This window comes from Ursus maritimus, unplaced genomic scaffold, assembly GCF_017311325.1.
Source record: "Ursus maritimus isolate PB19 unplaced genomic scaffold, ASM1731132v1 scaffold_1, whole genome shotgun sequence".
NCBI lineage: Eukaryota > Metazoa > Chordata > Mammalia > Carnivora > Ursidae > Ursus > Ursus maritimus.
Window position 1 is genome coordinate 58,862,195 of NW_024423343.1, and position 15,503 is coordinate 58,877,697.

The 15,503-nt window shown below is 37.0% G+C and overlaps 1 protein-coding gene across 5 annotated transcripts in view; it reads left to right on the forward strand.

The window, feature by feature from the left end:
* Positions 1-15,503, forward strand: part of SLC25A12 (solute carrier family 25 member 12) — a 91,198-nt gene that overhangs the window by 46,328 nt on the left and 29,367 nt on the right. For all 5 annotated transcript variants that reach the window (XM_040643925.1, XM_040643932.1, XM_040643930.1 and 2 more), the window contains 4 exons: positions 4,202-4,348; positions 6,502-6,640; positions 7,289-7,382; positions 8,982-9,066. In XM_040643925.1, coding sequence (XP_040499859.1) covers positions 4,202-4,348; positions 6,502-6,640; positions 7,289-7,382; positions 8,982-9,066 — 465 coding nt within the window. The remainder of the gene's footprint in view (positions 1-4,201; positions 4,349-6,501; positions 6,641-7,288; positions 7,383-8,981; positions 9,067-15,503) is intronic.

The following is a 15,503-nucleotide window of genomic DNA, read 5'->3' on the forward strand; positions in this document are numbered from 1 at the left end:
ATTTCTGACAAAAAAAGAATATACAGAGGAGGAAGGGTAGTGTTTTTAATAAAGTGTTGGGAAAACTGGATATCCACATGCAAAAGAATGAAACTGAACTCCTATCTTATACCATACACAAAAAGCAACTCAAAATGGATTAAAAACTTGAGCATAAGACCTGGAACTTTAAACTCCTAGAAGAGACCATAGTAGGTTATCTCCTCGACTTCAGCCTTGGCAATGATTTTTTTTTTTTTTTCAATTTGACACTGAAAGCAAAGGCAGCAGAAGTGAAAATAAACAAGTAGGACTACATCAACATAAAAAGCTGCATAGTAAAGAAATCCATCAACAAAATGAAAAGGCAGCCATTGGAATGGGAAAAAATATTTGCAAACCACATATCTAATAAGGGATTAATATCCAAAATATACAAGGAACTTATACAACTCAATATCATACATACATACATAAAAATAAAAATGGGCAGGGGACCTGAAGTCATTTTCCCAAAGAAGACCTACAAATGGCCAAGAGGTATATGAGAAGCTGCTCAACCTCACTAATCATCAGGGATATGCAAATTAAAACCACAATGAGCTGTTACTTCATATTTGTTAGGATGTCTATTATCAAAAAGACCAGAGATGACAAATGCCAGCAAGGATGTGGAGAAAAGGGAACCCTTGTACATTGTTGGTGGCAGTGTAAACTGGGATAGCCACTATGGAAAACAGTATGAATATTCATCAGGAAATTAAAAATAGAACCACCTTATGATCCAGCAATCCCACTTCTGGGTATGTATCCAAAGGAAACAAAAAGTCACTATTTCAAAGAGATAGTTGTATTCACATGTTTATTGTAGCATTTTCATAATAGCCAAGGTATGGAAACAACCTAAGTGTCCACTGGCGGATGAATGGATAAAGAAAATGTGTGTGTGTGTGTGTGTGTGTGTGTGTCTGTATGCGCACACAGAGACACACACACTAGAATATTATTCGCTCTAAAAAATAAGGAAGTCCTGTCATTTGCAGTAACTCAGATGAACTTGGGAGGGCATTATATTAACTGAAATAAGCCAGACAAGAAAGCCATATTACAAGGTATCACTTCTATGTAGAATCTTAAAAAAAAGTTGAACACCTAGAAACAAAGTAGAATAGTGGTTTCCAGGGGCTGGGTTGGGGAGGGTGTGGTGAGAGAAAGCAGGAGAAGCTGGGAAAAGGGTACAAACTTTCAATTATAACATGAGTAAGGTCTGAGGATGTACCGTGTATCATGGTGACTATGAATAATACTTTATTGTATAATTGAAATTTTTAAAAAAGATTTTATTTTAGAGAGAGTGTGGGTGGGGAGAGGCAGAGGGAGAAGAGAATCTTGAACACACTACAAACTGAGAGCGGAGCCTGACGCTGGGCTCGATCTCAGGACCCTGGGATTACCACCTACACTGAAATCAAGAGTTGGACGCTTAACCGACTACACCAACCAGGCGCCCCTGTGTAATTGAAATTTGCTGAGAGAGTAGAACTTGAGTGTTCTCATAAAAAAGGATAACTGTGTGAGGTGTTGGGTGTGTTATTCAACTTGGTGGGGCTCCTTTCACAGTGTGTGCATATATCAAATCATGTTTCACACTTTAAATATATTATGATTTTGTCAATTTTCTCTCAGAGTTGAAATTTAAAAAAAGTGGGGGGAAGAAAACTGTCAAATCATGCTGGTTGTTTATTTTGTACTTACCAGTTAAGTTTTAGTTTCTCCACTCCTGTTGCTCTTTTCAAGAAAATCCAAACATTTAGATGTTTGATGATAGATGTTACATGTTTACATGTTTTCCTCAATGTTATCATTTAATTTTTTTAAGTTATGACTATTGAAAGATTTAGTAGTTTTGATATACTTGTCTCTAGCCTGCCAAACTGCTAAGAAAAAATATTTTAAAAACTGTTTTGTTGGGGCGCCTGGGTGGCTCAGTCCTTAAGCGTCTGCCTTCGGCTCAGGTCATGATCCCAGGGTTCTGGGATCGAGCCCCGCATCGGGCTCCCTGCTCGACAGGAAGCCTGCTTCTCCCTCTCCCACTCCCCCTGCTTGTGTTCCCTCTCTCGCTGCCTCTCTGTCAAATAAGTAAATAAAATCTTAAAAACAAACAACAAAAAAAAAAACTGTTCTGTTGCTGGGATGCCTGGGTGGCTCAGTCAGTAAATGTCTGCCTTCGGCTCAGGTCATGATCTCAGAGTCCTGGGATCAAGCCCCACATCGGGCTCTCTGCTCACTCTCCTTCTGTGCACGCTGTGTACACGCTTTCTCTCAAATAAATAAAATCTTAAAAAAAAATATGTCCCTTTAAAGAAAATAAGAAAATTGGGGCGCCTGCGTGCCTCAGTCGCTAAGCGTCTGCCTTTGGCTCAGGGTGTGATCCTGGCGTTCCGGGATCGAGTCCCACCCACATCAGGCTCCTCCGCTGGGAGCCTGCTTCTTCCTCTCCCACTCCCCCTGCTTGTGTTCCCTCTCTCGCTGGCTGTCTCTCTGTCACATAAATAAAATCCTAAAAAAAAAAAAAAAAAGAAAATTAAGTTTTAAATGACATTAAATATTACAACCTGAAATCTAGAGCATATTGAACATAGCCCACTTCTTGCTTGGTTTAATATTCATTGAATTGTGGTTGTCCAAATGAATATTATTCCAAAGGTAACCTTGTCCATAATAATATGTAAATGGTATTATAGCTTAACACCTGTGTATGGAAATGGGAACTATTTTCATGTTTAGTTATAGTGCTATAGAGTCCGATGTTACAATATTAAAGCCAAGACATGGATGTTTAAAAGAATTTAATGTTCACAGTTATCACTGATGCATTCATACTATTTATTAATAAAATCATATTGTGAAAAAATTGTTAAATATCATGCAAAGAGAGAAAGCCACATAAAACAAATACATAGTTTGCTGAGTTATGAGACAAACACCTAAGGTAATTTAAATGTCTTTGAATTACTACTGAGCTATCACAGACCCATAGGAAAATAAATTAGTAAAATGGTGAGACTTCTGCCAAAAACTATTTTAGTTTTTTAAAAAGATCATTTATTAGAGAAAGAGTACACACACACAGACATGTGCGCTCAGTGGGGAGGGGCAGAGACAAAGTGAGAGAGAGAATCCCAAGCGGACTCTGCACTGAGCAGGGAGTCCGACCCTGAGATCATGACCAACCAAGAGTTGGACGCTCAACCAAATGTACCCCTGGGCGCCCCCCAAAATTATTTTAAATGTCAAAAAAAGCAACATTGATGTGTAGGCTTGCATAAATAAATGGTAATGAAAATTGCAGTATCTGTGAATAATATTTAGGTATTTAGATATGAATTTTATTTCTAGAGTTGCAAATAGGGTGAAAATGGCATCCATAGCACATTATGTTGTGATAACAGATTTACTTGGATTATGTTATGGGTCCTCAGGGCAGAAATGCTCCAGTTTTGACTTTTGTATAGTGTTTCGAGTATTACTGGCACATTTTATTGTTCTTGTTGATATCATTTATGACAAAAATCGGCTGCCCCCTAGTTCGAAAGTTCAGCAAACTTCTGGATTATTTTACAGTTTATGAGTAACTGCCGCCCAAAGACAGAGTGATAGCTGAACGCTAGTTATCGGTTTGTTCTTCCTAACTTTCATGTTAGAATTACTAAGTACTGCCCTTACCAGTCAGTAGAGTTTCTCACGAAGTTCATTTTTTAAAAATTGTTTGAAAAATAGTCTCTAATTCATTGAGAGGGACAAAGAGACATTACGATTGCAGTATTTAAATTGAAATACTGAAAATGAATCTAAATTTTTAATTCAGAAATTACCCTTGGATAAGAATGCCTTCAAGTAGGACAGAATACATTTTAAAAGTCGAAGTAAAGCACAGAACAGTTTTCAGTGCTGGAAACTTTTCAGGTAAATGAAGGGTCTTTTCCTCCTCCCTTTTCTTTATTGCCATGCTGTGCTTTGTTCTTCTGAGGAATAGTGTGTAGTACGTTTTCAGGAAAACGTGTTCCTTTTAAAAGAAATCAAAAGTTTTATTGTAAATTCAGAGCTGTACAGTGTTGATTTCTGTATAAGTGCACGTAGGGGAAGAATGTCCTTTTTCAAAACATGCAATTTGGATGTGCTTTGACCAATCTAATGTCCTATTTCTAACTTTTCTCTCTAGGAGCTACAATTGGAACATGCAAGACAAGCCTTTGCGCTCAAAGACAAAAGCAAAAGTGGCATGATTTCTGGTCTGGATTTCAGTGACATCATGGTTACCATTCGGTCTCACATGCTTACTCCCTTTGTGGAGGAGAATTTAGTTTCAGTAAGTAGAAAGCAAGTACTTCATTTTCTATTTCCTTAAAAATTTGAACCACTGGGTCCTGGCTTGCTTCCTTGGACCCACTGGACTCTTAACTATTCTAACTTTTTGTTTGGTCGTAGAAGGTAAACAGGTATGTGTAAGGGAGGTGGGTGTGATGGTGAACAGTCTTTCTCCGGATCATAGCTTTTTCAGAGCCACCATCTTGCTCTCATATATTTCCAAATTGTGTATTTCCATTTATAGAGTCCAGCTAAAGAAAACACTCTGTAGACAAGAGTGTGTAATTACTTTTTCCAGTGGCAGTACCTCTCTCAGACACTACTGCTATCACGTTGGCTCTTTCCATCCCACCAGGCTCCCAAAGCCTTGCTATAAAGATGGCTCCTTCCTTTGTTGCCTGCAGGGTGCTGTTTGCTAGAGGAATCATCACTGGCCTCTACACTGTTTTAATAACCATGGCCGTGGCAGAAGGTATGGAGGAAATATGTGGGCATCAGCCTCTGTGGCTCCCTCCTCTCTCTGCCCCTTCACCTGTGCATTCAGTCTGCATGGACCAGACGGTTTTTGTTTTTTTCTTTTTTTGTTCTGTCAAACTGCTAATCTCTACAAAGTAATCATCTGGACCAATAGCAAACTGATGTCATTCACTTCCTCACAAAGAGTGGTGAAACTTTCCTCACTTACCAGTTTTCTTGTTCATGCATTGTACTTATGTATAAGTTTTTGATTGCTGCTTGTTTTAAATGGAGGGAAGCCAATGAGTGCTTTTGTTGTTTCAGCTGAAGATCATTATCCCTGATTTAGACCAGGGTAGAAAGATCAACTTCTGTTCTTTTTCTTCAGTGAATTTGAACATGGAGCATGTCACCTTGTCCTACACATTTCACCTCCTTGACACCCATCTCGCACTCCCTGAACCCTTACCTCATACCCCAGCCAAAATATGAGAGAAGGAAGGAAAGAAAGGGAGAGAGGGAGGAAAGTTGTGGGGAGGAGGGGGAGATATCCTGAGGGAAGGACTCGCTCAGTGCCTTGGAGTAAAGGGACCCATTTAATCTTTTCCAATTGGGTTACATAGACCTATTATAGCTTCAACTTACCAAATGGCATTTCAATTCCTGAAGGAATGTATTAAATAATTTGAGTTCTGCTTTTGGGTCACTGGCATCCAAATTCAGTCTAATACACATATCATCTATATTTGGGTTAAGGTATGTGTGTGAGGGGTGGATGCATTTGCCCATCATTACCTACACTGTTCTTAGTAGACCTTTATGATTAAGGTCATGCTGGTATTTCCATAAGTATTTCCTTGAATTTTTAATAGAGAATGTTTTTAATCATATGGGTTCCTCTGACTCCTGGCTTAGAAATTAGGCTTTTACAAACTATGAAAAGTATTGTCTTTTGAGTTTATGTCCAACTGGTGGGCAGAGGGAGAACTTAGCTCCTCACCCTGCAGAAGTAATGAAGGCCACATTGCCCCCCGTTGCTCCACAGGCACGAGTCTCTTCTGCACCGTTCCACCAAAGATGTAATTTCTGGTGAATTAATCCTCCCTAGATTGTCCCTACATATTTTGGAGTTTTTGGTGGTTGTACCTTTCATGATGTAGATTCAGAGCCCAGCACAGACTGTTAAATATCTTAATTATAACAGTGGCCTTTAAAAAAAAAAAAAGGTTAGGAGAGTTGATATAGTGAAATAGTCTTAAAATGTAAAGTTAGCACCGGGTTTTGTGTATGTGTATAGGAATAAAAGCAAGTTTAAAAAATATTCCTTATGTTGTACATTGTGTTTGAATTACGCCGGACTAGCAAGAGTTCCATAGTTGAGGATCTTGAAAATCCTGTTTAAATAAACCATTGTTTTTGATCTGTGGTAATTGTGTTTGTTGTTTCTGACCTTATAGGTAGATGAACTGTGAAGTCCAACTTCCAGATGTTGCTTTCTTCCTTAAAACCTAAATTACATAGACCTCCCTGAGGGCGTGAAATGCACTGTTTCAGTAGGATACTCTGTACTTATGGACTGGTTGTTAATCACTTTAATAATGAGGACTCCTTTGGATCTTCTTTGGGAAAAGTGTAGCGTCCTTATACGTTTTTTTGTTTTCACTTGTTTTTCAAACTTCTTGTATTGTCATTTCCTAGGCCGCTGGAGGAAGTATCTCACATCAGGTTAGCTTCTCGTACTTCAATGCATTTAACTCCTTACTGAATAACATGGAGCTTGTTCGTAAGATATATAGCACCCTAGCCGGCACAAGGAAGGATGTTGAAGTCACAAAGGGTAAGATTTTAAAAATATGCATTGATTTGAATCTGCATTTTTGCTTTTCTTTATCTAGGGCATGAGGTTGATCTGTTTACCACTCTGAAGCCAGATCTAGAAAGTATGTTGCTATGTGTATATGCTTTATTTGGGCCCTAGTGGTCTCCAAAAATCCAGGTGGAATTAATGGGCTGCTGGGGTCAGAATGGAAAAGTGGCTTTGACAGTTCTGAAAAGAACCTTGGTGCAGGCTGTCAAACCGGTCAGGGGCAGTGTAGCGGCAGCTTGTTTGTTCTAGGAAAGAGTTGCCACAGGAAGATGGGCAAGCCCATTCTTTTTGCTACATTGTAGTAGGGTGTTTTAGGTGATTGGAGAAGAGCCAATTCTTTTATCTTGTAACCCTGGATACCAAAGCAAATACAAGAGAGAGGATTCTAAAGAGATTGCTTTATCTTTGAAATTAATTGATCTGTTTTTGCTGTTCATGATGTTAACATTTTATCTTTTGCCAGCTTTCAGAATTTCATAGTTGAACTTAGGTATTTAAATTCAGTTTTAGATTTTTAAAATAATGCTAAGATGCCTTTAGCTTTCAGATTATGGTTGGTTAGAGTAGAAGCATATTAAGAATCTTTTAAGATTTTAAAATACCTTCTTTTTCTTCTAGAGGAATTTGCCCAGAGTGCCATACGCTATGGACAGGTCACTCCACTAGAAATTGATATCCTCTACCAACTTGCAGACTTATATAATGCTACAGGGTAACTATTCAAATACTTCTTTATGATACTTATTATAGGATGGTTCCTTTAACATGTAAAGCAGAGGTATGCTTTCAGTTCATTTTAACAGTAGTCTATTCAGTCTACAAATTCCAAGAAGAGAGATAGGCAATATGAGAAACAGGGGAGGAGGGAGAGACAGAGGAAGACAGGCCTTTAGGTCAGGAAGATGGCTGGAGAGAAAGGGCGAGAGGAAAGTGAAAAGGAAGGGTGGGGGGAAGGGAGGGAAGAGATGGAGAGAGGGAGATAAAAGAAAAGAGCAAGGTTAGCTTAAGGGGCCTGAGAGAGGGAAATTGGTCAAGGAAGAAAAATGAGAGTGGGAGGAAGTGAGAGGTAAGAGAGGGATGGGAAAAATTGATTTCATCTGGACTCGATTCAATGTAAGAGACTTGTGAAAATTTGGCTAAGTTTATCAAATAAACTGAAGGACATGTTCAGGAGTCTTATAATCTTTTTGGTTCATTGTAAATGGTCATTTTACTGAATAGTATATATCATTTTGTGTTAGAGGGTATCATTTTTGTGAAGTATGTCTGTGACATTATCATCATAGTTACCATCACGGACAAGCTCACATGTTTTATGCCTCCATTTTACAGACTAAAAAAACCAAAGTACATTGTGAGTTTTTAATTTGCAAAGTTCTTTTGCAAATCCCCAAAGAAAAACCTTCATCTCTGGCAGGATTTGTGGGATAGGGGACTTATGCTCTATTAAGTAATAAGGTCTTTTTAGATGCTTTTAGTATTTATTTAAGTGTAGGAATATCTGAAAAATGGGTTTTAACCCTGGAGCTGAGGACTAATAGAAGCTGAGTATACCTGGGTGATTTATTGCCTTCACGCTACATAATGAATTGTTGGGCTGGAGATGATAATAAACATCCCAGCCCATCTTTGGTGATTGACATGAACTATCAGTCCATGTCTCATCCATCTAGAATTCACATTTTTAGCAAAGGTTCTGAGCGTCCTTCATGATAATAAACGATTTCAAAAAAGTGCTTTTCAAAACTGGATCTGAAGTGACCTACCTCGTTCATGGAACATACTTATTTTTAAGTAAATTTTTTGAAAACAGTAGTGCATGGTTCTAAACTTGGAGCTTAAAAGAGTAAAAGCGTAAAAAGTCTCTCTTCTACCTTTGTGCGTAAAAAGTCTCTCTTCTACTTGTGCCTTTCACTAAAGGCCACTAATATTTATCAGTTTTGTGTTTATCCTTCTCAAGGTACTTTGTACCTATGCATTAAATATGTACGCTAAAGGAATACGTTTAGTTTGTATGAACTGTCAATGTCTATACTTCGCTTCTGGTAATATTAGCTCTTTTATTATCTATCGTTGGAGTCTTATTAAATCGTGTACTCCACATTATTTTTCTGGGGACTTTTGCTTTTTGTGGTGGGAACCTGGGCCTGGAGATTTTTTTCCCACTAAAAAATGATATGGGTAAATAGAGAAATACTACTTTTAAAGCATAGCTCTTTTCTCTGCTCCTTTTTTTCTGAAGAAATATGATCTTGGTATGAGGAGTTTGTTGGTGTCTAACAATTTTCCTTTCCCATGTTTTTGCCTGAAGGCGCTTGACTTTGGCAGATATTGAGAGAATAGCCCCGTTGGCCGAGGGGGCCTTACCTTACAACCTGGCAGAACTTCAGAGACAGGTAGGAGGAGTCTCACAGATAGAATCACCTTCAAAAATGCTAAAATCATAGGTACACAACAGCCTAGAGCCTGTGAACGCTATGAAAATGAAAAACTACTTTCCAGGAAAAGACTCTACTTAGCTCAAAGATTACCTTTATAGAATTGTTACCCCCCACCCTCGTGGAGTATTTTTATGGGGAACAAAATTTATGGGTTTTTTTTCTTTTAGCTATTAAGATAAGGAAGATAAGAGTGCAAACATACATGGGCTTGACTTCCTTCTCCCTAGAACAAGCAGTCTTTTCCTTTCATTTGTATAGTGACATTTAGATATTAGTATTAAGTTCACTTTGAATCATTGGGCTTTTAAAATACAAAACGCTCTTCTAATGAAGTAAATCTTTCATGAGATTGTGCTTTATAGATTACAATAATAACACAAGAAAACTATGTAATGAATGAAACAGAAAGAAAACCTTAACTATTATTACATTTTTGATAAAATATTAGCATTTTTTTCTTGAAGGATGATTTAAACAATAGCTCTGAGTCCCATAAAGTTAATACAGTCCCATTTCTGATTTCAAAAATACTATCTTAGTGGGAAAATAAACCCCGTGATACTACATGGAAGAGTAGAATGGAACAGTATTTTTTTTTTTAGGTCTTGTTTTAAATTGAAACCCTTATCTTCTGTAGTACTTAGAGGCAGCCTCAGTTGTAGTGATGGTCACATGGCTCTGTGTGTGGGGTGAGGGTTAGGAGGGCTACTCCCTGTCCTCCTGCTATTTCCCTGCTCTAATAGATGAGGCCGGTGTCCCACATGATTACTTAGGAGACTGTGGTGCCCTAGGAGTCATTGAAAGGGTGTGGGAAGACGGGGAAGAAGACCAGAACCAAGGAGAGAGAGAAAAAGACTAAATGGGCACGCCATAGAAAGAGCCCAAGTTTGCTTTTTCTTCATTGCTGCCACATGGGTGTAGAGCCATTATGTGCTAGTGAAAGATAGGCATGTAAGTGGGAAATTTTGGTAGGAAATTTTTCTTCTACTTGAGCTCCATGGAATGATGATTCTGCCTCTGAAGTTAGTTAGAATTTCTAGTTCTACTTTACATAATAAACAAGAACTTTTTAGTTAGAGAAGTAGATTGAAAGTGGAAAATATTGCTTTTATATCTACATTTGATGTTAATACTTTCTTTGCTTGGAATGGAATAAAGCTTACTGCAGATTAAAATATACCTGTAACGCATAACAGTTCAGCTTCTTTAATAGCAAAAAATTCTTATCTGCTGCCATCAAAGTTTATTTCCACTGAATGTTCTCAGTTCCTTTAAAAAATAGGTGGATTTATTCCAGTTCATTGATTTATAAAATTTAATAAATTTATTAAATAATTGAGACATTGAAATATTTGAAGAGATTAGTGAATTTAATTTTGCATTTTGTACATTTATAAAAATTTGCTCTTGAAGCATAAAAAATTGCATTTCAAAAGGAGTTATTTTTCAGTGTTAATATGTCTATTAATACAGCTTACAATATTATTCATAATATTTCCTGTGCCGTACTTTTAATCTGTGACATGTTTATTTTATAACCAGAAGTTTGTACCTCTTAATCCCCTTTATCTATTTTGCCTATTCCCCACCCGCCTTCCCTCTGGCAACCATTATTTACAATAGCCAAGATATGGAAGTAACCCAAGTGTCCATCAGTAGATGAATGGATAAGAAAGATGTGGTACTTATACACACCTGTGCGCGTGTGTTTACGCGCGCACGTACACACACACGCACTCACACACCCACACACAGAGGAATGTAATTCAGCCATAAAAAAGAATGAGACTTTGCCATTTGTGACACCATGGATGGACCTAGAGTTCATTTATGCTAAATGAACTAATTCAGAGAAAGACAAATAGCGTTTCATTTCACTTACATGTGGTATCTAAAAAACAGAACAAAAAAAACCACACAGACACTTAGATCTTGTTTTATAAGGCCAAGAATATTGAATTCAAATCCAGGTGTGATTTATAGGCAAAGAATTTTGTTTTATCTTCCCTAGACTTGCCATTCCAATCATACATTTCAGTAGGTATTAAAATCTAGGCTTTTTCTTCCCCCCTTGTATGCTCAGTATAAAAATCTTCAGCTTTTCCTTCCTTTTCTTCTCTCCACGAATAGTGTGCTATTTTGAAGGGGCAGTTCTTTTCACTGGGTTGGCACACAGCCTGAAGCAGCGTGTGTTGGGCAGCTAGTTTGACTTGCTCACAGGCACAATCTTGCCCTACCTAATGCTCATTTGTAGAACGAGACATGTTCAACAAAAAAACCATAAGAACTTTCTACTATCAAATGAGGTCTCAAGTCTTTTCTTATCATACACATATGCTCAGGGAGCAGGTTAAAAATCAGTTAAGATTCTCAACTCTTATTTTGCTTTGAAAAACACTTAATTAATCTTGTTAAATATCACCTTCATGATCATAATCATAACCTTAAGAGGAAGAGTGCCTTTTCCTTTGGTCCATTTGCTCACGGTAGGCGATCTTCTTAGTGCTGAGTATTTTCTTTTAGCCTAAATGCTAAAAATTCAGTACACAGTCATTAACAGGAATGACAGCTACAGTAGCATTTCTACTTATGAATATTCATGAAGTGAAATCCATAGCATTAATTAAATTAATTTACATACCTGAATACAAGTGAACCATAAGTTACAGTGCTAGTTAAGCTTAAAAAAACCTTCTTACTGACCATATATTGTACTTAAAAAAAAGTGCTATTTAATAAGGGCGGAGGCTAAAAGGCATTTAGGCATTTGGGTATTTATAGAGATGTTTTTAGCTAAGAATTAAAGCACACTATAATCCTTCAGTTTTCATAGGCTTTTGTAGGGCTTATAAACATTTTTAAAGGAAGAGAGGGTAAAGAAAATATATGTGGTTGAACAGAGGAGAGACTTTTCATATGAATAAGAATTAGTGGTTACTTGATTATTATTTGGGATCACAGCCCTTTTAGTCTATGAGTTTTAGTTCAACATATTCTTTTGAAAGGAGACATGGTTAGAAATAATAATCTATGAGAGTGAGGCTTATTTTCACTCAGTTTTGTGATTGAGAAACTCCATTTTGGAAAAAAGCTTTATGTGCATGTTTTTAAAAGTTAAAAATATATTTGCTATCCAAGAAACAGACTCTGAACTGTAGGGAACACACTGATGGTTACCAGAGAGGAGGTGAGTGGGGGGATGGGTGAAATAGGTGACAGGGATTAAGGGAAGTGCACTTGTGATGAGCGCTGGGTGTTGAATGGAAGTGTTGAATCACTATATTGTACACCTGAAACTAATATTACACTGTATGTTCACTAACTGGAATTTAAATAAAAACAAAAAAAACAACAACCCATATTTGCTGTGTGTTCAAAAGGTAGCATAATAGCCACATTGATTTTAAAAGATTTTTAAATCTAAGCTAAAATGCCATTACTTGAATTTCTTCAAAATATGTGATGTTAAAAACATCATCTTTGCCGGGGCGCCTGGGTGGCTCAGTCGTTAAGCGTCTGCCTTTGGCTCAGGGCGTGATCCCAGCGTTCTGGGATCGAGCCCCACATCAGGCTCCTCTGCTGGGAGCCTGCTTCTTCCTCTCCCACTCCCCCTGCTTGTGTTCCCTCTCTCGCTGGCTGTCTCTCTCTCTGTCAAATAAATAAATAAAATCTTTAAAACAAAACAAAAACAAAAATGTCATCTTTGCCGAGAAGATATCCATTGTGTTTTCAACTATGTTACCTTTGAAACAGATTATCAGAATTAACTGGTTAGCTTCACTTTATTCAATCAATGTTTAAAAAACAAACTGAAGCATATATGTAGTCAATATAATACATTGAAGTGGTACCAAAAAGATTTTTGGATTAATAAATGAAAACAAAAATTTTAAAGAACCATTTTATTCCATCTCATTCTTTAATAATTTCTACTTTTGTCTACGTTTAAATTGCATACTATATGTAATTTAATAAAGCATATTACTTAGATTTATATAGATATTATTAGTACAATGGAGCTATGTATATGATTTATAAATGAAATCATATATTGGGGTTAGATGCTTAAAATCTTCCTGGCAGGAGTGTTCAATCCCAAAGAGTTGTTGGAGCTGTTGACTTAAAGAATGATGGAGAGTCATATTCTTGGGTGGGCAGGAAGCTGGGCCATTACTCTGCTTATTGCCCATCTCACGATGAGACCTGTAGCAAGTCTTCTGTCTTGTCCATAGTATGGCCATCTTACCTTTGTATGCACAGGGGATTGACTGACAAATTAGTGCAGTGTGGTCTCACTGTGGATAGGAATTGTTGAAAGCATCCTCCTGATGGTCTCACCAGGGTGTTTATTTACAGAGGATTGAAAAACACTGGGCGTCCAAGGGCTGCATTAGGGCACAGGTCTTGAGTACTTGGTAAAGTACTTTCACCCTTTGGGAGATAGTAAATCTCTACAGTCTAAAATTAGTGTTGTTATTATAGTGATAAAAAGAACAAAAAGTAATATCTTTTTGGGTGGGCCGTTTTTTGCTATTCTATGAATGAATCAAAATTAGGCTTATACTCAAGGTTTTGTTAAAATATCCTACTCTTTCCCTTGTTAGATTTCAAATAAAAATATCAGTTTCCAATTATTAATTGCTCACTTTTTTTTACAAGGTGTAAATGAAACATAATGGATGGCTGTGTAGTTACTTGAGCTAACTTGATAGAAAAAAATGTATTTCCTATAAGATCATGATAACTACTCTGTAGTTTTCCACCTTTTTAATGATGGTTTCTTGCACATACTAAATTCAGTTTTGTACGTAATAGATGCACCTAATTGGATTATAATAAATTTAGCATATTGTGATAGTTGAGATTTATAAAATATGTACTGATATTATTTGAAATATTGGTGTGCCAATTTTTTTTTTTTTGCCAAGGGTTTTCCAAGGGTCTCATTTTGACTTTTCATCAACCATTATTAATTTATTTTCCTTTTTATTATAGAATTTATTGAACTACAATACTGGGAAGCATAATGAGCTTTTAAAAGATCTCTGCCAACGGAGATCACAATCAGACATTAAATATTTAGGTATCAGATGCTTTGGTTAAAAACTGAAAACACACTTATTGTGGTACAGAATTTACAAAACAAGAAGCAGATAAAACCTTTTTATAGGCCGCTTCTCAAATTATTTGTAAATATCTGGGTTTGCCATATTTAGCTTGGCTAATTGAGCTTTGAAGAGATTGTACAGATGAAAGCAAGTCAGAGTAGACGAGCTTTTTTTCTTTCTTTTAGATTTTAGGCATGGATTCCCTCTCCATTAAATTATTCTAATGAGTGTATCTAAGCTTTTTATTATGCTGGTTTTGAAAAGCTTATTCCAGGTTAATATGTTTCAAATTTCCTTTATGATAAACCAAATATTTTATTCTTTCATCTCAAACTGTTTATAGAGCATAACTGCTGTCTTCATGAAGAAAATATTAAATAACAAGACTGGCAGACAAGTATAGACCAGTTATTTTAGATCCTTTATGCTGTGGGATACCTATGAAGTAACATTCCGAGTCACAATAGGATTTTTTTCCTTTGCATTATTATCATCATAGATTCTACGGTGGAACTATAAATGTGGCTAGGATAGTGGTTTTCAACCTAACTGCATAGCAGAATGATTTGAAGCCTTTAAAAAATAGATTTGCTCCAGGCCTCAGGAATTTATTTTTTCAAAGACCCCCAGCTGTTTTCTTTGCATAGGTATAGCTGGAGAATACATAGGTGTAGGAGAAGAAATCCTCAGTAACATAGGTCGGAAATATTGTAGTTAAGTAGTGATAACCTCAGTGGTGAGCTGCAAAGCCAAAAATAAGGGGCCAAGGCTCTGAATACTTGAAATAGTAGTTATTAAAGATTTTCACTTTAGCCCCAAAGAGAAGCACTTGACTTTGCTTTACAAATATAATTCCAACAATCCTAGTTATGTGGTTTCTCCAGCCCTAATAAATGAGAGGCGGCAAAACCAAACTAGAAGGCTGTTGGTAAAAGAAGTAATGTGTGGGAGGCATTGGAAGATAGAACAATCAGCTACGTTAGATCTTGATGCAGTAACTGATGGACTAGGAATACGACGACTTTAAGTCATTAGAGAAGGTAGATAATCAATATTCTCTGATTTAGGAATCAAGGTAGCGTTGGGTTTTTTTTAAAAAGAATTTATTTATTTTAGAGAGAGAGAGTGCGTGTGAGCAAGCAAGGTGGGGAGGGCCAGAGGTACAGGAAGAGAGAGAATCTTAAGCAGACTCCCGGCTGAGTGTGGAGCCCTACAGGGGGCTCGATCTTATGACCCTGAGATCATGACCTGGGCTGAAATTAAGACTGCGATGCTTAACTGACT